General features: G+C 40.5%; 2 protein-coding genes across 2 annotated transcripts in view; both read right to left on the bottom strand.

Annotated features, from left to right (window-relative positions):
- Positions 1-25,149, bottom strand: part of LOC306964332 (uncharacterized protein) — a gene marked incomplete at its 3' end in the record, with an annotated part of 391,619 nt that overhangs the window by 258,630 nt on the left and 107,840 nt on the right. The gene's annotated exons all lie outside the window — the stretch shown is intronic.
- LOC306964331 (E3 ubiquitin-protein ligase TRIM35-like) lies at positions 5,318-7,034 on the bottom strand (the record flags this gene model as incomplete). The annotated part of the gene is made up of 2 exons (XM_079558322.1): positions 5,318-6,449; positions 6,573-7,034. 2 exons carry the CDS (start codon positions 7,032-7,034, stop codon positions 5,517-5,519), a joined length of 1,395 nt encoding a protein of 464 aa, XP_079414448.1. The 3' UTR covers positions 5,318-5,516.

Genomic DNA, 25,149 nt, shown 5'->3' with positions numbered 1-25,149 from the left:
ATCCAAATTATGGGCCTTTTACTGTTAAAATGTCATTAGGATGGAGTGTATATGGTACTTGCACACGACTTAAACATGTAAACTGTGAAGAAAGCCAGGATGAGCAAAACTAAAAGATGCTTCCCTATAGGAAATAGGTGAAGCTTAAAGAAATGAAAAGGAAATGCAACAGAAAAAGACTGTGACCAGTGTGAAAAGATGCAAAACACTGTTCAATAATCTGCTCTATTTCACTATGTGGTCTGTCCACACTCGTGCTTAATGCACTTACACATCTGTGAATACAAAACACGCTGTTGTTCTATGTCAAATTGTTGTTTCCTTATCATAGTTTAAATGTAACCGTCTTATGCATGCCCTTATAGTCTTATAGTTTAAAGTTTTTATAGTTTATTATTTATCTAAGTTATGTGTTGTGTGTTATATGTGTCATGTTGTACGATTGACGGAAAACAAATCCTAGTTGTAAATATCTTGTGATGTACAAGAGAGACAAAAGTGACAAAGGATGTATACTGGAAAAAGTTGAATGCTCTTAGCAAATTGAGTTGTTCATGGTATAGGGGTAAACCTATGAAAATATTGTAAAGGTTATGAAAAACAAAGATGATGAAATAGCAAAGTATGAAACTCAGTTTGGGGAAAATCTAAACCAAATGTACTTAAGTTAAATATTGTTGCTTATGCACACAGCAAATGATCTTTCAGTGTCTAGTTTTGATGGCAATGAGTTCTATAGTATGCTGGTGGTGTATACTCAAAAGACAATACAAGTGTACAAAACCAGGTGTTAAATCTAGACCAAAACACATGTCAGCAGCAAGCTCAATAACCCAATGCACTGAGAACAAATCTTATCCGTTTTCGTGATAATTGCATGATATTGCCGAAGAGTCCCAAAAGAACTCTTTTGTAATTGGAGTGAATTCACGTGTCACAGATCAGAGGGAATATCTTTATTACATTTTTTCCTCACAATAATTGTTATTCAGAATGTTAGGATTGTGACATCCCTAATACATTGTTAACAAATTTCTCAAAATGGAAAAGTTGCGGTTCTACTATGGACCCCTGCTTGCCTCTTGTTTTATTTTCCATAAGTCGGCAAACCTTCTTGGATTTATACATTAATTTGCCTTCAAGGGGATGTCTGTGTCACTTTAGACAGTATCACGAAAAACATTAAAATGGAACTTGAATATTTACAGTTTAGTTAGGTTTATTACATGGCTATATTAATCAAGTGGCACAACAGTCAGAATATTAAGAACACTAAATGTGAATGTCATCTAAACATTACAAGCAGAGAATTATGTGCATCTGTCCTCTACTGCTTCATCAGATAATCCCATTCATTATATGATATTGCATAAATCTAAGAAAATATAATTGTACATTACGTCATTCAATGCAACCTAATGCACAGGCATTTTCTGATAAGACCCATTTTAACAACAAATGCAAGTATTATATTATTAAGGATTAAGGATAGCTTCTAATCACAGCTTGATATTTTTACAATTTTCATGCCGTTCACATTTTAAAATCTATTTTATATGACAATGTTTTCTATTGTATAAAGTTACTTTTCTGTGGTCTCTTTATCATGTCCATATCATAAGACAATGTTTAATGTCCATTGGACGTGTATTCATATATCCAACACACAAAAAGCAGACACTTGAACGCAACTTTTATACGCTAGCCCAGTATCTAAAGTCAAATCTTACATTTGAAAAAAGTTTTTAATATGCTTATGCATGTTGATGCTTTATATTTTTGCTTCATTTTAAAGTTTCTGTTAAATGTACACAATATACCAATGTTATTATTTCAATTTATTTATTAATTTCAATCAAAAGTAACAATAAAAACTGGTCCCCACAAGTCTGAATGAAAAGGAGCAGAACAGACAATAAAGTTCTTCTTATCTTATCTTAAAGAACATCAGTCTTATGAATCTACCCATTATTACTTTACATCTGTCTGTTATTTTATTCATGGTCCAGCTTTCTAAATATTAACAGCAATAATAACAGTTTACTGATATTTTTGTGCCATTGTTGTACAGTATTTACAATATACAAATAAAAATAAAACAACATAATTTTTATGTCTGTTTAAAGCAAGTATCTCACATTAGCTATGTCCAAACCTAATTTTCATCGTCCTTAAACATTGTGGCTTTGATGCATTCTTGAATGCCGGGACAGTTCCTGACTCTTTTACTTCTTTCTGAAGTTTATACCACAAACAAAGTCCTTTCACAGCGACAGTTTGTTCCATTGTTTCGGAATTAAACCAGTGTGTTTTAAAGATGTGTGTCATTTTGTGATTATAGTAACTTTCTATTTCTCTTTACTTTGTGGGATGTTCATTGGCAATATTTTGTTTTTGGCTTTAGGCAAAAGCTGAAGAATCATATAATAAAGTAGATCATAACATTTTGTGAATTTTAGTGACTTAGATTTAATAAATAGTGGATTTTATGGATCTCTATATCTATATCTCAGTAGCCTTTTTTGTGTGAAAATGTGGTAAATTAATGACCTGTATACGTTTCTATAGGTTGTTAAGTTAAATATAGTATTATCATGCTGTTGTATTAGTAAGTCAAGAAGATTGATTTCAAGAAATTAACTTTATGTAACAGAGCAATGGATTTAGCTATTTTCCTTTCATATAATTTATATACAATATACTTTACTCACACCTGTTTTTCACATTACCTAGTTCTTTGATTCCACCATTTTTTTTATTTGCACCCCACAGTGTAAGAGCAGCTAACAAGTGAGTTTCTCCAATTTGAGATCAATTCAGTTTCATCTTAAATGAAGTGGAATGTCTTGCTCTTCATTTTTGGTCCAATCACTTTATGGAACCGGATAGACAAGGAAAGGAAATGTAGGGAGAAACAACCAAGCAAGCTGTCAGAGGGTGACCATAAGAATAAGTGAAGTTTTAAAGTACTGAAACACTTGCTAATGTCTAAGTTTTACTGCATATATAATCTAAATATCTTCCCTTTTAAAAAGCGCCTTAGTCTACCTCCCTGTACTTTCTGTTCTAAATAACTAGCAATTAGCCTACTCATTGTACAATAGTTTGGCAAATAGGCACTCCAAACAATATGCAGCAATAGCAGAAAGTTAGCAATGGTCCTGAAGAAATATATACAAAGTAATGATGATTTTTCATGTTATAATACCAGGCCTGTACACAGAAAACTCTGATAATTCATCAGAAAGTAAAGTCAATACTGGGTTCTCTGACCCACAATTCAGAGTGGCGTTGTGATCACTGTAAAGCAATGCAGTTAACAAGTGGGCTACTGCCTCGGTCTGCTACACTTAGGTTTTTTTTTTTTTTAGTAATTTATTTTCCTAAGGCACTCAGAGCCGCAGCATAAGGATGAAAGAGCCGCGGCTCCGGAGCCGCGGGTTGCCGACCCCTGAAATAGATCAAGCAACACGGAATTAGTCCCAGGCAGATGCCTGCCTTTAACACGAAATGTTTTCAAAGGAGCATGTTTATCAATTATTTTAGACACTTCAGAAAAAAAGTAATTCCATGCATCCTCTGCAAACGCTATAAGCTGATATCTGTCCCAGTTAATATTAACTATATCATTAATGAATGATTCAGTGTTGATATGTTTAGTTTGTCTCACCGTAATGATATTTTGGAGCAACTCTTGGAAGATGAATTTTCCATACACAAAAAACAATACAGTGATCACTAAAGCCATCTGACAGAACTCCTGAGACAGATATTCTATCTGGATGGGTGACCAATATCCAGTCCAAGAGTGAAGAAAGACGTTGGTCAACTCTGGTCGGTTCAGTGATTAATTGGGTAAGATTGAGACTTCTAACTAAATATTTGTCTTTCGTTGATGATCGATGGAGCCAATTACTGTTAAAATCCCCTAAGATCATAAGTTCTTTCGTTTTGATCAAGCTTATTGTTGAAATAATGCACTTCATAGAATCAGCAGGAGCTGATGGGGGCCTATAGATATTGATAATGGTTAGTTGTTTATTTATATGAAAATTTATGTTAATAATTAAGCATTCAAAATGAATGGGCTCAACAGTGGGTGAGAGTTGGTGCATCAACCAATCACAAGTCATGAGAGGGAAACGTCATATCAATCAGCTGAACCCTGACCCTGCTCTACACACTAACCTTAAAGGAACAGGCCAGTGTTTTTACATACTGAGATATGTTCTTAGCTTAGACGAGTTCATGTGTACCTGTCTGGTCTTCACGCGTGTCCTCAGTCACGTAAACACAGCGCAGACGGCGTTAGCATTTAGCTTCTCCCCCTCTATAGCTCCAAACCAGGTGAAGATAGAAGATACCAAGCTCTTCACGTTTTCCCTGTTTGAATATAGTTACGTTGCACGAGAAAGTATAATTACACAACATGAAACAATGTGGATTTTCTAAGTGGATAAAAAGGGGAACTATATTGTAAGGCAGGGGTAGGCAAGTTTTCTTGGTGGAGGGCCGTCCATCTTCACCTGGTTTGGAGCTATAGAGGAGGAGAGGCTAAAATGCTAACGCCGTCTGTGCTGTGTTTACGTGACTGAGGACACGCGTGAAGACCAGACAGGTACACATGAACTCGTCTAAGCTAAGAACATATCTCAGTATGGACAAACGGTGGCCTGTTCCTTTAAGATATCGATGTTCCCCCACTTCTATTGAGATGGAAGCATCAGACCCGGGGAACATAGGGCTGACCCCAGGGGATGGATACAGACGGCAACACAAAGGAATCACAAATCACAATCACAAATTTTATTTGTTTATTTGAACAGGGACAATGCACATTAATTAACATCTCTGTAAATGTGCCAGTTTTAGCTCCAAACTGTATTCCCTGGGCAAGATGAAGATCACCAACAGTAAACAATATACAACAATATAAACAATCATTATTAACCTGTAAAATGATAAAATAATTCAGTAGTTTGATCTTACACACCTATGTTAACATTTGTTAAAGTGATGGAGGAGAAATGGGAGTTTTTTTCTTTGTTTCCCCTGTGGCTTCTTCGAACATGACCATAGATGAGCTCAGTAACATTCACTGTGTCCACTTGTGTTACTGGTGTTATTTGGTCAGACACTAGAGTTAGAGATGTTCAAATCTCTGACCAGTGTCTCCATCTGTAGGCCGTCATCGGAAGTGTCGCCGGCGTGCGGTGAATGTCACTTATCAGCTGTTAAGTCTTTGTGGAAAATAGAAACAGTCTTTATTGTTTTAGGAGCAAAAAACACCCACAAAGAAACATAACAGAATAAACCCTGACAGACTCTCATTATGACCTGGTCCAGTTAAACATCAAAATATCTTCATGTTGATAAAGTGTAGATTTAAATCAAAACAGATCGACAGTGGCACGACTCGGGAGGAACAGAGTTTTAGTGGAGGCAATTTGAGCTCTGACTGTTTTTCATCAGGAACTTGATTAAAGAGAGAGGCCAGTAACATGGAGCTGTAGGTTCTACACTGTTACTGTGATGCTCTTTGGTGAGATCTTCAGAGGAGCGTCACGTGTGCGTAAATGTTGAAAGATCCAAGTGAAAGAGTCTGTGACTGTGTGAAGGTCTGTGTTTGTGTCGGGGTCAGTGAAGGTCAATGTGTTTGTGTCAAAGTCCAGCTTCACTCGAACTCTCTGCAGGTTCTTCACCGAGAGACGTTTAACTGGGCCTGGGGTAGAAACGGCTGAATATTTACCATCAGTGAAACGTATGAACCAAACTCCAAACCCAGTGTTCGCTCCTCTCTGAACATGTCCACTCACACCCACAGCCCAGACCTTACCCCCGACCTCCACTTCCCAGCTGTGAGTCCCAGAGACAAACCTTTCTGATCCACGTACAGAGCCATCTGTCTGTCTCCCTGAGTTCTGTGGGACCTTCTGCTTCTCTCCTTTTCTCACTGAGGTCAGATCTTCAGACAGAATGAGATCAGAGTCTGCAGAGTTTGGCTCCAGAACCACAGGGAAGAACTGCACCAGTTTCTTCATGTTCATCCAGATGTTGAAGCCCAGGTTTCCCAGATGTTTGGCCTGGTCTATCAGATCTGATTGTTTTATCTGTGGCTCCTCCACCAGGGGGCAGCGCTGCAGCCTCTCCTCTGCAGTCTTGTACTGGAGCAGGAAGGAGGCGTCTGCTGCTCTCAGCTGCTCCTCTGTCTCCGAGATGGTCTTGGACAGAGCCTCCGTGTCTCTGCTCAGGGCGGCCATCTTGTCCTTCATGTCCTGGATCTTCAGCTCCTCTTCCTCTCTCAGAGCCTTCATCCTGGACTCTTCCTCGTCCCTCAGAAACTGGTGCAGTTTCTCAAACTCCGCTCTGATCTGTGCCTGTGTTTGTTTGGTCTGGAGTGAGATATGAGCCGCTGCTTCATCAAACTGTGCTCTGCTCTCATCCAGGACCTGAGGAGAAACATCAGAGTTATTTAGAGTCAGACTTCCCTTTCTGTAGCAGGACATGTTGATGTTCCTCTGAGCTCTGTGGACATGTTCCTCTGACTGGAGCAGGAGGAGGAGGTCTCTTACCTTCACTTTGTCCTGTAGAGGTTTGATGTTTCTCCTCAGCTGCTCTCTCAGGTCTGAGGCTGCCTCCTCGATGGGTCTGAACCTGTGGTCTTTGTGAGTCCTGGAGTCTCTACAGACCAGACAGATCAGCTCCTGATGGTCCAGACAGAAGAGCCGCAGCTTCTTAGAGTGAAGGCTGCACTCGGGCTGCTGTGGAGATGGAGATGTTTGCTCTGCAGCTGGAGCAGTCTGCCCTTTCTCCTCTGTGAACGTCTCCACCAGGTTCTTTAGGGCCAGGTTTCTTGGTGGATGATCCTTCGAGGACCTTCTCTTACAGACTGGACAGGTCTTCAGTGGTTTGTCCTCCCACCAGTTCTCCAAACAGACCGTACAGAAGCTGTGGCTGCAGGTCAGAAGAACAGGATCTCTGAAGAGCTCACAGCAGATGGGACAGCTCAGGTCCTGCTCCAGTCTGGACGCCATGTCGGAAAGAGCTCTGAAGACCAGAAATAACAAAAGGGTCAGATGGAGTGAAAGTCGTTATTAAAAGGTTTGTAAACGGAGAGTACATGTACTTGAGTAACTTTTTTGAAGAACTTGTACTTCTTGAAGTAGTTTTATCATACAGTACTTTTTGCTTCTACTTGAGTAATAATGAAGTTTCTGTTTCTTAGTCGAGTAAAAATAATTGTTACTTTTTCCACTGTGAGTAAATCTTTAAGTGGCAAATTCTTCTTATTGATCGATGAAGCAGATGTCGTTCAGAATATTTGAGTTTTTCTGTATTTTCTTGGATTTCTCTTTGGAAAAATCACGATTTCCACAGGTTTTATGTTTCGTTCAAGGTTCAAGTTAATAATTGTCCCGAAGGGAATAATAACGGCGCAGGAATCCACACATGACACAGTAACAACTATTGTATTTAGAACAAGGATCCTCCGGTCACAGCCGTCATCAGTCCGGCTCTGAACAGCTGAGAGACGATTGTTTAATGTGAGAAACCCTTCAGACTCACCTCAGTCCAGGCTCCAGGTTTCACTCAGACGTTTGTGTCTGATCCGGGTTTCCTGGTTTGGGACGAGGCGTGTGCAAAGACTCTCATAAACTTCTGACGGAGGTTTTTAAAGACACAGATCCTGATTTATAACATTTATTCAAGTTTCTATATGTTTTAGTTGGTTTCAGAGCAGTCATAAAGACACTGATATTGTTTCTCTAATTCTCAGGTCAAAGCTCAATAGCAGGTAAGTTGTTGCTTTATTTTTTTTGTCACATTTTTGTCATTTTTTCGTCACTTTTTTGTAATTTTTTTGTAAAATGTTTGTCACATCTTCATCATTGTTTTTGTCTCAGTTCTGTCACACCTTTTTTCCAGAAGCTTTTGGATTGGAGTAAAGCCAAACTGGAGAAAATGTGCTCGGTTCAGGTGGAAGTTAAAGAGCAACTAAACACCAAATCCACTTTTTTTTGCTGATAAACGGTCTAAATGGTTGTTGAATAGAGTTAGCTAATGTCCCAGTCAATATGTTGACATTTGGTGCAAACTTGTTCAAAATCTCACTTTTGTGTCTAAAACCGCAGGGTTAGCGCCTCTACTGGTTTCACGCAGCAACTGCATTTGATATTTTGCGGTTGGAGGAGAGCGTGTCCATGGCGTCCAGAAAACGTCATCAGTTCTGCCCGTGGTTCTGCCTCTGTGCCTCTGTGGCCCCGCCCACACACGCCTCCGCCTCCGTCTCATAGCAACCAGGACAGGCGTAGCGCGAACACTGCCTGGTGTTAGTACGAGCAGCTGTGAGCCTGTGAGTCTAGTTTCTGCTTTTTGGTCCGGTTGTTGGATTACACAGGACAGTCAATGGCACCGTCACTGTCACCAGCGAGGTACACACAACTGTTTATCCAACTGGGCAGAGTTTGTCATGTGTTTTTTCACCCACGCCCTGGGGGTGAGCGTGCTGCTAGCTGGGAGCTAACACTGGTGCAGAGCTACGGATAACAGCCCAGGGCTGGACTGGCCATCGGGAGATTCGGGAGTTTTCCCGATGGGCCGACGTACTTTTGGGCCGAAGCTGGTGGAACAATTGTCCGTATAAGATGGGGAAGAATTATGGGGAGGGGGGCGAGGGGGGGAGAAAAACCACAGAGATCCTGGTTCGATCCCCACTAAGAACATGCGTTTTCTCCCTGGGTCTAGTGTCTATTTTATTCATTTCAAGATTTATTTAGTGTAATATAAGGAATGCAGCTTGCAGGCAATTGACCATGTATTTAATTATCAACACATTGCATTTAATCTAGATGAAATGATCTAATCCAATGATCTAAAATATATAAACACTGTGCATATATGGTGTTATAGTGTCATCAAACACGCAATTGGTGCTGCTGAAATTGCTGTACATCTGGAGCCAGGTTTTGTTTACCTAACTGAGGTCAAGTTGTCACTCAAAGTTGTTTGATCAGTCACAGCATGGTGCCTGCACAGCAGGTGCCTGCACTCTAGATGAGCACTCTGTTTTATGGCCTGCAATAAAAGGTTGTTGACCCCTAATGAACCCTGTTACTGAAAAACAAGTGCACTGAAATATTGCTATTTACACGATTAAACCACCTATTACTGTAACCTAGACTAAAATAAATAAATGGGCATTGTGCATGTATCTCTTCTTTTATGTAATTTGACTTTAACATTCCACCTAATGACTAATCACTGTCACTATCAGCCATTAACAAAACAATAAACATAAAACAGATCAATTAAATATTCAAAACTTATTTTTATTTTCTCTTCTAAATATAAAACACATAATGTACACTTTATACAATATATACAACATTTAACAAAATATGTACAAATAAATCACGTTTGGTGTAGTATTTAAAATAAATAACTGTTTACAAGTAAAAAGAAAAACAAACAAAACTGAACTGATCTGAAATATATACACATCATATTAACCTTGAACAAATACAACAATTTGTGTATATTTTGTGGGCAGCACACAGCCTGGGAATACCTGTGCTGCTGTGTGCGCTCGAATCATTTCAAACTGCACAGCAGCAATTTTTGCATGGATTTGGGAACCAATCACAGAACGAGGAGGGACAGCGGCGACTCCATCTTTTTGATCAAGCTTTAGACCGTGTTCTAAATAGTTTAGCTCGAAAACTTTACAGCGGGTATGTCATACGTCATCTGATACAATGGGCTATGGCTACGTGCAGACACATATGATAGACATTCAGCCCAATAAACGGCTATGGACAATTGTAAATCACAACACTACAATAAAAACAAAATCTTCACAAAAAATACAGGTATATGTATAACTTATTTTCTCATCATTCTCAGCCACTGCTCTTTGGTTAGGGTCTCCTTGTTTGGGCAGTAAATTCTGCCTTTGAACTGGCTATGGCCGGTGTCTGTGGTGCGTGGCTCTCCACATTTAGTGCATCTGTTGGATGTTACTTTTTTAATGTACTTGCAGTTGTGCTGTCAGACTGTGGTGTGCAAACTGTACTGGGTGCTGTGGCCTGCGGCGGCGGCACAAGCAGAATGCTACTTGCTGTAGTGGTGGGTGGCATTAGAAAGGGCATGTAAAAAACTGCTGGCTGAGCCGGATGTTGTTTTGGCTGAATGGTTCTCAGCTCACCTCTATCTTTGACGGTGATCTTGGTTTGTCACCACAGGATTAAAGGTTATTCAATTTCTGTAACTGAAGCAAACAAACAAACAAACAAACAAACAAACAAACAAACAAACAAACAAACAAACAAACAAACAAACAAACAAACAAACAAACAAACAAACAAACAAACAAACAAACAAACAAACAAACAAACAAACAAACAAACAAACAAACAAACAAACAAACAAACAAACAAACAAACAAACAAACAAACAAACAAACAAACAAACAAACAAACAAACAAACAAACAAACAAACAAACAAACAAACAAACAAACAAACAAACAAACAAACAAACAAACAAACAAACAAACAAACAAACAAACAAACAAACAAACAAACAAACAAACAAACAAACAAACAAACAAACAAACAAACAAACAAACAAACAAACAAACAAACAAACAAACAAACAAACAAACAAACAAACAAACAAACAAACAAACAAACAAACAAACAAACAAACAAACAAACAAACAAACAAACAAACAAACAAACAAACAAACAAACAAACAAACAAACAAACAAACAAACAAACAAACAAACAAACAAACAAACAAACAAACAAACAAACAAACAAACAAACAAACAAACAAACAAACAAACAAACAAACAAACAAACAAACAAACAAACAAACAAACAAACAAACAAACAAACAAACAAACAAACAAACAAACAAACAAACAAACAAACAAACAAACAAACAAACAAACAAACAAACAAACAAACAAACAAACAAACAAACAAACAAACAAACAAACAAACAAACAAACAAACAAACAAACAAACAAACAAACAAACAAACAAACAAACAAACAAACAAACAAACAAACAAACAAACAAACAAACAAACAAACAAACAAACAAACAAACAAACAAACAAACAAACAAACAAACAAACAAACAAACAAACAAACAAACAAACAAACAAACAAACAAACAAACAAACAAACAAACAAACAAACAAACAAACAAACAAACAAACAAACAAACAAACAAACAAACAAACAAACAAACAAACAAACAAACAAACAAACAAACAAACAAACAAACAAACAAACAAACAAACAAACAAACAAACAAACAAACAAACAAACAAACAAACAAACAAACAAACAAACAAACAAACAAACAAACAAACAAACAAACAAACAAACAAACAAACAAACAAACAAACAAACAAACAAACAAACAAACAAACAAACAAACAAACAAACAAACAAACAAACAAACAAACAAACAAACAAACAAACAAACAAACAAACAAACAAACAAACAAACAAACAAACAAACAAACAAACAAACAAACAAACAAACAAACAAACAAACAAACAAACAAACAAACAAACAAACAAACAAACAAACAAACAAACAAACAAACAAACAAACAAACAAACAAACAAACAAACAAACAAACAAACAAACAAACAAACAAACAAACAAACAAACAAACAAACAAACAAACAAACAAACAAACAAACAAACAAACAAACAAACAAACAAACAAACAAACAAACAAACAAACAAACAAACAAACAAACAAACAAACAAACAAACAAACAAACAAACAAACAAACAAACAAACAAACAAACAAACAAACAAACAAACAAACAAACAAACAAACAAACAAACAAACAAACAAACAAACAAACAAACAAACAAACAAACAAACAAACAAACAAACAAACAAACAAACAAACAAACAAACAAACAAACAAACAAACAAACAAACAAACAAACAAACAAACAAACAAACAAACAAACAAACAAACAAACAAACAAACAAACAAACAAACAAACAAACAAACAAACAAACAAACAAACAAACAAACAAACAAACAAACAAACAAACAAACAAACAAACAAACAAACAAACAAACAAACAAACAAACAAACAAACAAACAAACAAACAAACAAACAAACAAACAAACAAACAAACAAACAAACAAACAAACAAACAAACAAACAAACAAACAAACAAACAAACAAACAAACAAACAAACAAACAAACAAACAAACAAACAAACAAACAAACAAACAAACAAACAAACAAACAAACAAACACCAAGATAGTTTGTACCCAGGGCCCAGAATTTGGTGCTACGCCCCTGCTAACTGCACAGATCTAACAGTCGACCCCATGAAAGGCTAAGGAGTTCGTTGCTAGTGTTAGAGCTCAGAGGCTATAATGTGATGGTTTCAGACGCAGCCTACGTTTCTCCACGTACGGTTGCCGCATCTGACCGTGTTCGGGGCATGCGCACTTTGAACATTTGGCCAAATCGGGCAGACCTTCATATCGGGTCACAACGTGTGCGTAACGTGTTTGACTCCGGGGATATTACACGGGTGACGTTTCATTCATTCTTTATGAGGCTTTTTGACACATTTCAACATGTCGTTTGTTGTGTTTGACTTTTTATTGTCTGGACTAAACAGAACGAGCTAATAACATACTCTAGAGTAAGTTCAACCTTTTATTTCGCTCGGTGTCGGCGCTAGTGTGATGCTAACGGCTAACGCGAGGTTAGCATTTAGCAAAACAACCGCCGGACATGAGTTTCTACAAAAGCAGCGACATTATAATGTGATACTTGTTAAAAGACTAAACAAGAACAACATTAAGACTAAACTAGGGAGGTCTCATCTGTGTCACTGGCGACGTTTACTGTCATTCATTTACTTTGAAACTGTAAACGAATGTTTTCAGTCTGCTCAATTTTTAGAAGTATGTTGGGACGCAGCATGGCTTATGCCATTCACGTACTGTATTTACAACAAAGTTAGAGAGGTGCATTGGAAGGTGCTACATAATGTGTACCCGACTAATTTGAGAGTCGCAATGTACTTGGATAAATCATCAGGTTGTACTTTCTGTGAGACAAGTGAAGAAAACCTCAAACATTTGTTCTTTGATTGCAAGTACAGTCAGAATACGTGCGACAGAAAACATCATTTAATATTAAATTGAATTACCAAAACATAATAACTTATTATAACCACCCCAATTGGAAAATAGAATTTATGGTGAACCTATCTATTGTTTTAGGTAAATTCCATATTCATAAAGTAAAATTTAGTGAAAACTGTAGTTATCCCCTCCTAAAAAAATATTCCTAAAGGAAATTGAAATGTATATAAGATCTCTAAACAAAGGTTGGAATAAGAACTCGATCAAAATACTAAATATATAGAACAAACTTTTTACATAATCTTTGCAGCAGCTCATATGTTGTATGGGTTGGAGTTCTGCCCTAGAAGCACTCAGGTTAAGCTCACCCCCTCTATTTGTGTCCAAGGTACACGAGCTCTATGTGACACATCCTTAGTTACTCCTTGTTATCTAGATATTTAAAACTATTTGATGCCTCTCTCTTCTTTTTGTCATTGTCTGTGCTATCAGTTTGTATTTACTTATCCTTTTGTTTTGTTTTGTTCATCTTATATTATTGTCTTGTCTTCTTTTGTTGAATTGTTTGCCGTGAGTTTGTCTGGCTCTGTTTGCTACAGCAATGTGCTATGTTGAAAGGCCTCGTGCCATGTATCACCTCTGGCTGTTTTAAAATAAAAATAATATTTAAAAAAAAGAAAGAAAAAGTGTTCAGTCTATTCCGTTATGGGAGCAACATCCGGGAACGTTTGCTGAGCCACGTCCTCTTTTGGGGGAATCAAGAGTTTAAAATTAAAAAGTCAAAATAAAACTGCGTAAGAATGGCCAGATCTGTTAGCTGTTAGTGAGAGGCTAGCTTAGCATCGTTAGCCTGTATGTTGTAAACTCTGCAGACGCTGCAGCACTAACAACATTAGCTCTGGTTAAATCCAGCTCAGACTCTGGTTTAGGGAGTGTCGTCTGTAATAAAGTCAGCTCGATGTGGAATATTGGATTTACACTAAACTCTTCTCCGGTTTGTTGCTCTTTTCTCTCCTCGGTGATGTGGAGGTCGGATACATGCGACCTGGTCGTTCAGACTGAAGTCGCATTGGAAAAAGTCAAATACATATCGGATCTGGAGCCACATGTCCAAGTGGCCTGGGCCGCATTTGGAAAGACTGGATCTGTGTCGTGTATAGATCAGATACAGGAGCACATGAAGCACTCATCTGAATGGGGTCGTTTCAGCCACAGTCTGAACGTAGCCTCATCATCAATGCTATTTTCCCAAGTTCCTCAAAACGCTTAAAATTCAGACTCCAACAAACCCATGTCCCATAAGGAGTTCTTCTTGTTGCTCTCAGTCTGATGAAGTTCTAATCTCTCACAGATGATGGTCACATGTGGTTCGAGCTGAGCCTCATTGTTTTCTCTGTCGTCTCTGTTTAGGCTGAAGTCGCCTCCACCGGTTTGTGACTTTGTAAAATGTCTGGTGCCCAAACGCTGAGAGCTCTGGTGAGTGAGCGTCTGGCTGCGGCGGCTGAGGAGATCTGTGAGCTGGTGGAGAGGACGATAGCGGAGTATGAGGAGGAGCTGTGTCGCTCCAAACGGGAGAACCAGAGGCTCCTGGACCAGGTTCTGAGCCCGAGGGTCCAGCTGGTCAGAGTGAATGTCCAGAAACCACAGAGTCCTGGCCCCGAGCTGAACCAGGAAATCACAGAGACTCCACGAGAAGAGCCGGAGGAACAGAGCGTGAAGCGGGAGGAAGAGCAGCTGCCAGCGTAGGCTCCATGTCACACATTTCACTCACACAAACTGACAGCAGAGTTTAAAGCTAATCATATTTAAATCCTGTTTTCAGGCCGGTCCCAGAGTCCAGTGCTGTCTGTGTGAAGACTGAAGAGTCCTCACTGCTTCAACAAAGACCAACTGAGCACCGAGAGGAGACGCAGGGAGAGGACATGAGCTCAGAGACCGAGGGACACACTGAGCACTCGTCTGACACTGACGACCACTGGGAATCACCCAGCTTTCCAGGTCAGTTCCCCAAATACAAGTCTGCTCCAGAGACCAGTGTCCACAGTGGAGACATGACAGGAGCTGAGGGGAAGTCTGCAACAAGACTTTGGCCACAGAGAGTTTATACATTCACTCCAGACTCCTTTCTAGCTTCAGTTTCCCCTGGGGGAGACTGACAGAAGCACACATCCTTCATTCTCTCACACAGGCCTATTGTACATGTTTTAGTGGTCGGGGAAACCGTAGCACCCGGAGGAAACCGACACAAAATGGACACAATTCATGGACATGTTAATGTTTAGAAATATTTCATTATATGTTAGAGATTTCAGGCCTTAAATGGGCAGTTTGACAGTTAGAAATATGTTTGTCATTAATGTTTCTCGTCGTCTCCTGCAGACGTCCAGACCCAGTGGAGTCCAGAGCCCAGTCTGAAGCAGGAAATCCCCGAGACTCCACAGGTTAAAGAGGAACCAGAGGAACCAGAGGAACCAGAGGAACCAGAGGAACCAGAGGAACTGGAGGAACCAGAGGAACAGAGCGTCAAACAGGAGGAAGAGCAGCTCCCACAGTTCACTGAGACGTCACCAAAGAACATCATCATCACCAACGTGCTTTCACTTTGTGACGTCAGAGATAAACATTCAGCAGAACCCTTCAGCTGTCCAGAAACAAAGCAAGAGTTCAATGAAGAAGGAAATCTCAACACTCCCACCACAGACTCGTCTTCACTCCCCCCTCTACGACCCGCGGAGAAGAACACGGAGACGGACGCAGAGACTGGAGCCGCTGTGAGGAAGAAACATGAGTGCAGTGTCTGTAAGAAGAGACTGACCACTAAACAACAGTTAATAAGACACACAAGGATTCACACAGGAGAGAGACCTTTCAGCTGTACAGTATGTGAGAAAGCATTTAAACAGGGTAGTCATCTCCGAGCACATATGAAAACTCACACAGGAGACAGACCTTACAGCTGCACAGTTTGTCAGGCAGTGTTTACCGTTCAGGCCTCTCTGAACTCTCACATGAGACAACACACTGGAGAGAAAATGTTTAGTTGTCCAGTTTGTCAGAGAGCTTTTAACAACAAGGGCTATCTCAAAAGTCACATGGGAACTCACACAGGAGACAGACCTTACAGCTGCTCTACATGCAAGAAAACATTCACCAGAAAAACAAGCCGAGATTTACACCTGAGAGCTCACACTGGTGAAAGGCCGTACGTTTGCTCTGTATGCACTAAGAGATTCATCACTAAACCACACTTGGTAAGACACGTGAGAACTCACACAGGACAGAGACCGTTCAGTTGTACAGTTTGTCAGAGAGCATTTACCCACAGTAGTGCTCTAAAAGGACACATGAGAACTCACACAGGAGAGAGGCCTTTCAGCTGTACTGTCTGTCCGAGAACGTTTATCCAAAGAGGACATCTGAACGCCCACGTGAAATCTCACAAAACGGAGTGACTCAAAGCCCAATATCTGTCTGTCTATCTAATGACAAAAACTTGCAATAGACTTTGTTTCTCATTAACGTCATCGATCTAAGGTTTCACATTGATGTCGCTAAATATAAAAGTTTCTTCACCTGCAGCGTCGCCTCAACTGTTTCTTTTTCATTCAAATTGTTCATTAAAAACTTTTTTGTTAAATTTCATGTGTGAATTATTTCCTTTATTTGTTTTTTCTTTCCTTTAACAAAGCTCAGAGACGTGAAGCTCACAGAGACAGACTCAAGTTCTGACCTTTGAACCGATTCCAAACCAGAGTCACATATTATTACGTTCAAGACAAACATTAAACCAAATGTGAGAAACTTCGACCTTGATCTTCATGAATATTATTGTGGTTTATGCTTTAAAATAGGTCAACATTAAAACTCTGAGTGAAAATGCTCTTTCTGTGTGGCCTATAGAATTTTTATTATGATCTACAGTAAGATGCAACACCGGGTTCCTCCAGCAGAGGGCGCCTGCCTCTCTGGGCATCTGTATCTGACATTGATTTAACATATTTCCATTGGTTGCACGTGTTAAAACATGTTATATTTTAGCTCCTTTAGTTCATTTAAACATTGGAGTTTGGTTTAATGAGGCTGTTTTCAGTTGTGTCAGTGCAGAGTCAACAAAACTAATGATCGTGGACAGAAAGTGGGAAAAACGAGCAACAAAAGTGGAGCTGAGTAACTGAATGGTGTTGGAAAGATCACACAACTTTGAGCAGCAAACGACAAGACCCTCTTCATGTCCAGCTCCTTCTCCACAGTGTCCACCTCCTTCTCCACAGTGTCCACCTCCTTCTCCACAGTGTCCACCTCCTTCTCCACAGTGTCCACCTCCTTCTCCACAGTGTCCACCTCCTTCTCCACAGTGTCCACAGTGTCTGAAAGGTGTTTATTACATTCTTACATTTTGAATTTGCTGCTGTGGGAGTAAATGAAGACCGATTCTCTCCGTTTCTACACGAGACTGAAGACATTTATCCTGACGACGTGACGAGTGACTTACTGTGGGAATGACCGTCTAATTTCAGCCAAACAGGCCATTTGCCGTCCCGCTCTAACAATGATCAGGGCAAAACCCGGTCACAGATATTGGGGGAAAAAAATGGCAACTCCATTTTAGAAAATCTCCACATACCTACAAGTCCATAAAACACAATGGCTGCGTCTGAAACCATCACATTGTCGCCTCTAAGCTCTAACACTGGCAACTAACTCCTTAACCTTTCATGGGTCGACTGTTAGATCTGTGCAGTTAGTGAACTAGAGCTTCAGCAGCATTTTGAACAATCCGTCCATCCTTAAACAGGGGAAAGGGAAGTGATTTCTTCTTCTTCTTCTACTTGCTTCCGGCAGGCTATGCGCGGGAATGCGCAATGCCTGCCTGCTTCTCTCTCACAGAAAAAAAAATCTTTACCAAAAAAACAGAAAACCCCAAGTCAGAAAGCCGACCACACATCTGCCGCCTCTCCTCATCATATTTATTACAAGACAGAATTACATGACCCACACTTCCCACACTTCCACACTCACACAGTCCTGTTGGGTGCTTTCCCACGCTGAACAGACACGCCGCGAGAGCACAGTTCAAGTTTAATGGTTTGTATGGCCCAATAAAACAACAGAAGTCGCCTCAAAGCTGCACCGAACATTAAGGCAAGAAAACAGAGCAATAAATATGACAATTAAAAGTTCAGGTGAATCTAGGTGAATATAATGTCCAATAGGAGGTGGCGACGTGTTGTACCTGAAGGGAAACATGTAGAAAAAAATGAACAATAAAATATTGCATGTGGAAAGACAGCAAAAGGAGCTTCTATAATCGTAATGGGCTTAAAAAAATCTAAATGCAAATATTGCTATTCAATTTATGTTTAAAATTGAGATGCAGGTCAGTGGACATTTGTCCAATAATGCAAATATTTGCTTGACTGAAATGAACTTGTAACGTAAATCTAAGATCTGTGCACTTCACAACATGTGTATCCTCGTATTTGTCTTTTTGTTGTTGAATTGTGCAGCCCCATTAGAAGAATATAAATTATTTATTTATTATTATCTTATCTCATCAAATTAAGGTAATTTGCATAATTCCTCTAATGCATTCTGAGATGTGATTCCATTTCTGAATGATGTCATGCTTCCATAGCAACCGACAGCCAGAGAATTCCAAAGCAAAGCATTGACATTCTGATACAGCACCTCCCAGTGGTCATTTTGATCAGAGCTTCAGCAGCAACAAGACATATTTCTCATCGCAGCAAAAGGAACGAACGCGGAAACACTTTTCCAAAGAAAATGGAGACCTCTGAAGAATTCACAATGTCCTTACAGCAAAAGATCGATGTCAACTACAAACATGAAGTTTGTGAAGTCTGTGAGCTGGCGGCAAAAAACGGTTTGGACGCTTGTTTTATCGAGGTGAAGAGAGATGGCCCCATCCACAATGCCATCTTTACCTACCGTTTAACTGTTGGACGCCTTACCTCAGAAGCCCAGGGACCGACCAAGACCATCGCTAAAACCCTGGCAGCAAAGCAGATTCTGCCCGATCTGAGGCAAATGCCACTTTCAGAGAAAAGGCAGAACGGTTTTACCGGTAAGAACAAAAAGCTCTGGCGAGAGCTTCCCGCATTTCAGCCAACCGCTAACCCCGTAGCGTTCTTGCATGAAATTGTCACCAAATGTAGAGGGAAGCCCACAGAGTACACAGTTGACCACGTGGACAGAGAGTTTGACCCTTGGGTCTTTTATGTACGAGTGACTGTGGCAGACAAAACTGCAATAGGAGCTGGCCACTCCAAGAAAGAGGCCAAAAGAAATGCTGCCGCCAAAGTACTCAACACAATTGGCTATAGCTTTCTCTACTTCGAACCTGAAAATACAAAGCAAGAACTTCTGGCTGTGACCCAGGTGAACACAGCTCCCCAGGACGCTTTGTCTGAAGAGGCAGCACCGGGTGAGGACCACCTGGAAGTCACACACCAGGACCCATGTCCAGTTACAGAAGGAAACGGCTCTCAGCATGAGAAATGTTTGCCAGAGAATGTCCAACCTGATTTAGCTGGAATGGGGTTGATTGAGGACATTAAGACCTCCGTCCAGTGGTCTGGACAAGCGTTCAGACAGGATGAACCCATGGCTTCGAGGGATTTAGGAAATATTATTATTCCTGAAGACCTACCTGCCCCAGACATTGTCCTCGACAGTACCTTTACTCCTGAAAGTGACGTGTCTACACCAGAGGAGGTGGTTCACCTGGAGGAGTCAATGTTTGTCGAACTAGTGCCACAGGAAGAGACTGAAGCCTCATTCCCAAGCGTCCTGCAGGTTTCCCTAGACTTATGTGATGATAACGGCCTGGAACACTCTTCCAAAGAGACAGTTATAGCTGGAAACAAACAGTCATCTACCACTATCCAGGAAGCCGCTACATCCCAGGTTGAGACCTTTGATGAGCCAGAAGTGGAATTGAACGCTCAGCTCGCACTGGAGCTGCAGAAGCTGCTTGCAGATGTCCAGCCCTTGTTGGATTTTATGGAGGTGGAAACGAACTCAATAAGTGAGGGGTCCCAAGATGTCTGCAGCGTAGATCAGACTCCTCTCGAGGAAGGGAAAAGTGAGGCCAGTCCACCAACGGCAGACACTACTGATGTGAACACTATAGACAATTATCCAGAAAAGAGGTCAGCGGTGAAGAGAACTTTGCTTACTGTGGTGATCAGCATGGCTAGTGCTGACCCAGATGGAGACGGCAGTATCCCCATCCCTGAGGGGGGTGATCCACCCACTTCTTCGAATGGATGTCCGGAGTCTTGCATCTCCACTAAAGCACACCAACTACCTGATCCAGTTGGAGAGGGCAGTATCCCCGTCCCTGAAGGGAGTGACCCACCAACTTCCAGCGGACGTCCAGTGTGCTATATTCTCTTTCACCAGCTGGTCAAAAAGGTGCTCAAAATGGCTGGGTCCCACAAAAGACAGGACAGTGACCACATGGCGATCAAGCTGAATGAGAAGGTGGAGAACCAGCTGATTGTCAATGGAGAATGTGACATCAGCTTTGAAGACCTGCAGAAGATTGCTAAGAGAGCAGCTAAACGGCTGGTGCTGGAGCACGGCTCTGCCTGCACAGTCCTGAAGGCTGCAGCTGCAGATACAGAGGCTTTTGAAGGAGATGTGGTGAGGCATCTGAACATCGAGCTCGGAGCCTTCCTGAACCGGCCCAAGTCCCTCTCAGATCGCCTTTTCTCTCGACTAGGGAAGGCTTTCTGCTTCTGTTTTCACTCTTCTGCCAGTAAACATGGATACTACCAGTAGCTGAAAACAGAGAAAAAATACTTGCTGTGGAGATATGTAAAAGTTTTTGTTTTTTTTTCACAAAAAACGTTTTGCCTGTCTTTTTCTTCTCTCTCTCTTTTCTTTTTTCTTCCAATTCTTTTCTTTCTATACTTATTTTCTACTGCGTCTTCTCTTTCTTCCTTCTCTCTTGACTCTTGTCTTACGGGTTTTCCTTTCTTTCAGGCTCCTAGCAGATGGGGGGGAGGGATCATGGGTGGGAAGGGAGGTGGGAGGGGGGGAAAGGGTTTAGAGAATGGTTTAGAGACAGGATATTTTTAGATTTTCGTACACGGAAGTGCCTCGGATATCTTTATTTGACTGCTTCTACATATCTCCACAGCAAGTCACAACAATGTTTTTTTCAACAATAAAGCATGCATTAAAAAAACATGTTGCTCTCTTTGCATCAATACCTTTATTAGGATTCCTCTCTGGTAAATAGAAATGTTTAATGATGGAGACCAAATGCCTTATGAGGTGCTTAAGCAGGGCCTTTGCCATCAGGACATCATGGCACATGCTTAATGTGTTTGTGTCCTTTGTTGAAGCAGACCAGCTAACATGCAGAGATCTCTTTTTAGTTGGCGCCTGGGACCATATGCGCCTATTCACTTCTATTTTCAACATACATATAAACATTGTCTATTTACAATGCAACAAGCAAATGGGATTCATTACTTATCTTGGTGTTTTCATTTTGCCTGAGCCATGTCTGTGTTCTGCTTTTTGATTGAATTGATCCGACGCACTCCCACAGGAATCTGGCTTTACCAGGCTAACAGCTTCCATTTCTAAATCGTCATACCTTTCCCCTGAAACTTCAACACCTTAACTGTATCTACAGGAGAGGGGTGTGTCGACCGGCATTGTAATCTAGGCCTTTGTCCAATTAGTTTCTAATTACATTCTCTCCACTGCATTAAACTCCCCTTAAAGTCTGTATACACTTACTTTTTGAAAAGTCAATACGAAAAGACATCGGGCTTTAAAGCATTGCACATTAAAAGACTTTATGTGGCTCTGCTGTAATAGAGGTTATGGTTTAGTGCGCTGTGCATGAGTCTGTGAAAGAATTGGCCCATGGGGTGCTGTGTTTTATGAATGGTGACAAGCTGCTTCAGCTGTAGAACACACTGGGCATATATAAAAATAAAAGATGTCTCAATGCCAGGACCAGACAGCATTTGTCATCCTTTTGGTCCATTGAGATAAAAACTCAACTGTCTTTTCCTAATCAAATGATGATGGTGGCCTCTGGGATAAAGCTTTTCATCTTTATAGAGACAAGATCAAATGAATGGACACTGCTGCGTGGTTTTGCTGGTGAGACTAATAGTACACAGATGGCTCTTTGTATACATTTACTTTAATATATCAAATTAGTATTACTCCATGTAATGCAATCTGTTTAATCCCTCAGTAATAAAGGCAAAGAGTATAATCAAGACTTTTAATTTCTCATCCACAAGTCAAGTCTGAAATTTGAATCACTCTATGCCACTGCACAAAATGACGTCACAGGACTGTCTCGGGGTAAGTTGTTATGCAAAAGGAATTCTTTTTAGAGCTTTCTGTCTGTAATTGTATTCCTTCATCCAAAGCACGTCTATAGTTGAATCATTTACGCATATTTGAGCGATCTGAAATGGTCAGATGGTAAACAAGATGTGCCTAAAAGTTCACTGAACAATTAAAGAGTCTAAAGCTCTTTAAAATTGGTTACTTTATTGACAGGATCACTGGTATAGCCTTTGAAACCAAAGGTTTCTCTAAAACACAGTCATCACGGTCCCTTGCTTTGACCATGTTAGAAGTGTGTTTTGATCGCCTTATCATACATCCATTTACTGCAAGGGCCTGTGGGAGCACGAGTGATTGATGCATGTTGGAAAGCCTCTACAAAAACATTACACAGCGCGGTGTGTGTCCTGTTTGTATGAGCGAGACCACTGCTCTTGTGAAGCAACAGACAATCAATATTGGATGAAGAAAGCCTCCTGCCTAATGCTGCTCTCTCGGGCTGCTCCATATTTGCTTTACATAACTCCTGTCTCTATACGCTACGACCTTTTGTTCTTACGTTACGCATTGCTGTCGACCGAAAAACACATCAAGTCAGGCTTTAGATCCCAGATGCAGTGATTTCTTTTTCTGACATGCTGCAAGATTTACTGTGTGCATTTTAAAAGCATCCAGAAGAATTTGTATGAAATATGGAAGGTGACCTTAACATAAGATTTATTTTGTAACATTTCATAGAAACAGTCTAGGTTCAGCATGTTACATATAAATAAATGTTAAATTGTCACATTTATAAAGCGCTTTTCTACCCGCTTTAGGCACTCAAATCGCTTTATATGAAGGAACCTCTCACCCATTAACACTCTCATTCATAAACCAGTGTGCGCAGACACTGGAGGCAAGGTGGGTTAAGTGTCTTGCCCAAAGACACAACGACAGTGTGCACCTACGGATTTAGAAGCGCCGCCCCTCCGGTCACAAGGCGACCCGCTCTACTATCTGCGCCACTGTCGCCCAAATATATAAAGTATATTTCTGCATATTTATTTATTGGTTTATTTGGTTGGGACAGGGCACATTAATGAACATACACATAAACAAGCCACACCGGATTGTAGCCATGGGCTAGTTTCCATCCGTCGTCCCCCATGCGCACTCTCAAACACACTCTCATTCATCCTGACCTATAGTACATGTTTTTAGTGGTAGGGGAAACTGGAGTACCTGGAGGAAACCTACACAGACATGGGGAGAACATGGAAACGCCACACAGAAAGGCCCCATCCAGGTGGGAATCAAACCCGGGGCCTTCTTGCTGTAAAGCATGAGTGCTAACCACTGTCCCACCATGCCGCATTGTTTGCATCCTGGCAGTGAAATTACTTTTTGCTATTGCTATAGCTATTGGCTTATTACGTCACTTTTTTCATCATTGTGTTAGCCTTCGAATATTGTGTAACTTCTCGAGATATAGATGATTATTTTGATGATTGCCCAAAACAAAATAGTCATTATAATGGATGTTGTGGAAATGCAGTCATTCTCTCCTTTAATTCATGTTTAAACCTCATGTACAGTGTACAGTATTCATACACCTTGAACTTTTGCACATTTTGTCATGTTTACAACCCTAAACATAAAGATTTTATTTTGATTTTTTTACTGCACGTTCACACACAAGTAACAGACAACTGTGAAGTTGTTGAAGTTATTTTTCAAAAAATAGAAAAGTGAAAAGTGGGGCGTGCATAAGTATTCATACAGCCTGAATGAACACTTTGTGGAACCTCCTTTACCTGCAATAACAGCACAAGTCTTTTGGGGTCTGACTCTACAAGATTTGCACATGTAGAGACTGACATTTTAGCTCATTCATCTTTAAAAAACAACTCAAGCTCTGTCACATTAGAAGGAGAGCGTTTGTGAACAGCAGTTTTCAGGTTATTCCACAGATTTTCAATAGGATTTAGGTCAGGACTTTGACTGGGCCATTCTAACACATTAATATGTTTTTATTGAACCATTCCATTGTAGATTTAGCTTTGTGTTTAGGGTCATTGTTCTGCTGAAGGTGAATCTCCGCCCCAGGCTCAGTTCTCTTGCTGACTCCAGCAGGTTTTCCTCCAAAATGTCCCTGTATTTGGCTCCATCCATCTTCACAACTATTCTTATGCTCCGTCCACACCAAACTCGTTTTGGCGCCTCCAAAGCGTCAGGTTTACATTTAAAATACATGGAGGACGCGCCTCCGGGGGGCGTCAAGATGTCCCGCAGCGCGTCACGCGCCTCCTCCGCGGCGCGTTTTGAGGTTTTTCGCGCTTGGTGAGCGTTTGACGCCTCCAGGGCGTCGAGCGCGGCCGACGCTCGAGTTGGGAAATGTTGAACTTTTTGGCGAAATTCGCAAGCGTCGACCAATCAGGAGCTTTCTCCCCATAGTGACGCACGTTGTAGCTGAGCCACCGGGGCAGATTCTACGCCAGCCCCACAGATGTAAACAAGTCACAAGTCACGGACGTAGCTTCTTTGTGAACCGGAGCTACAGCCGCTCTGGGACTTTTTTTTTTTAGAAAGACACATCAGTGCTTCTTTATCTAAACACCAGGATTAAAAGCGGCGGAAGTACCGTTGAAAGCGACTCTCGTCCGAG

This window comes from Gobius niger, assembly GCF_951799975.1.
Source record: "Gobius niger genome assembly, chromosome: 6".
Classification (NCBI taxonomy): Eukaryota; Metazoa; Chordata; class Actinopteri; order Gobiiformes; family Gobiidae; genus Gobius; species Gobius niger.
The sequence above is the reverse complement of the archived record's forward strand: the minus strand, read 5'-3'. Positions and strand labels throughout refer to the sequence as shown.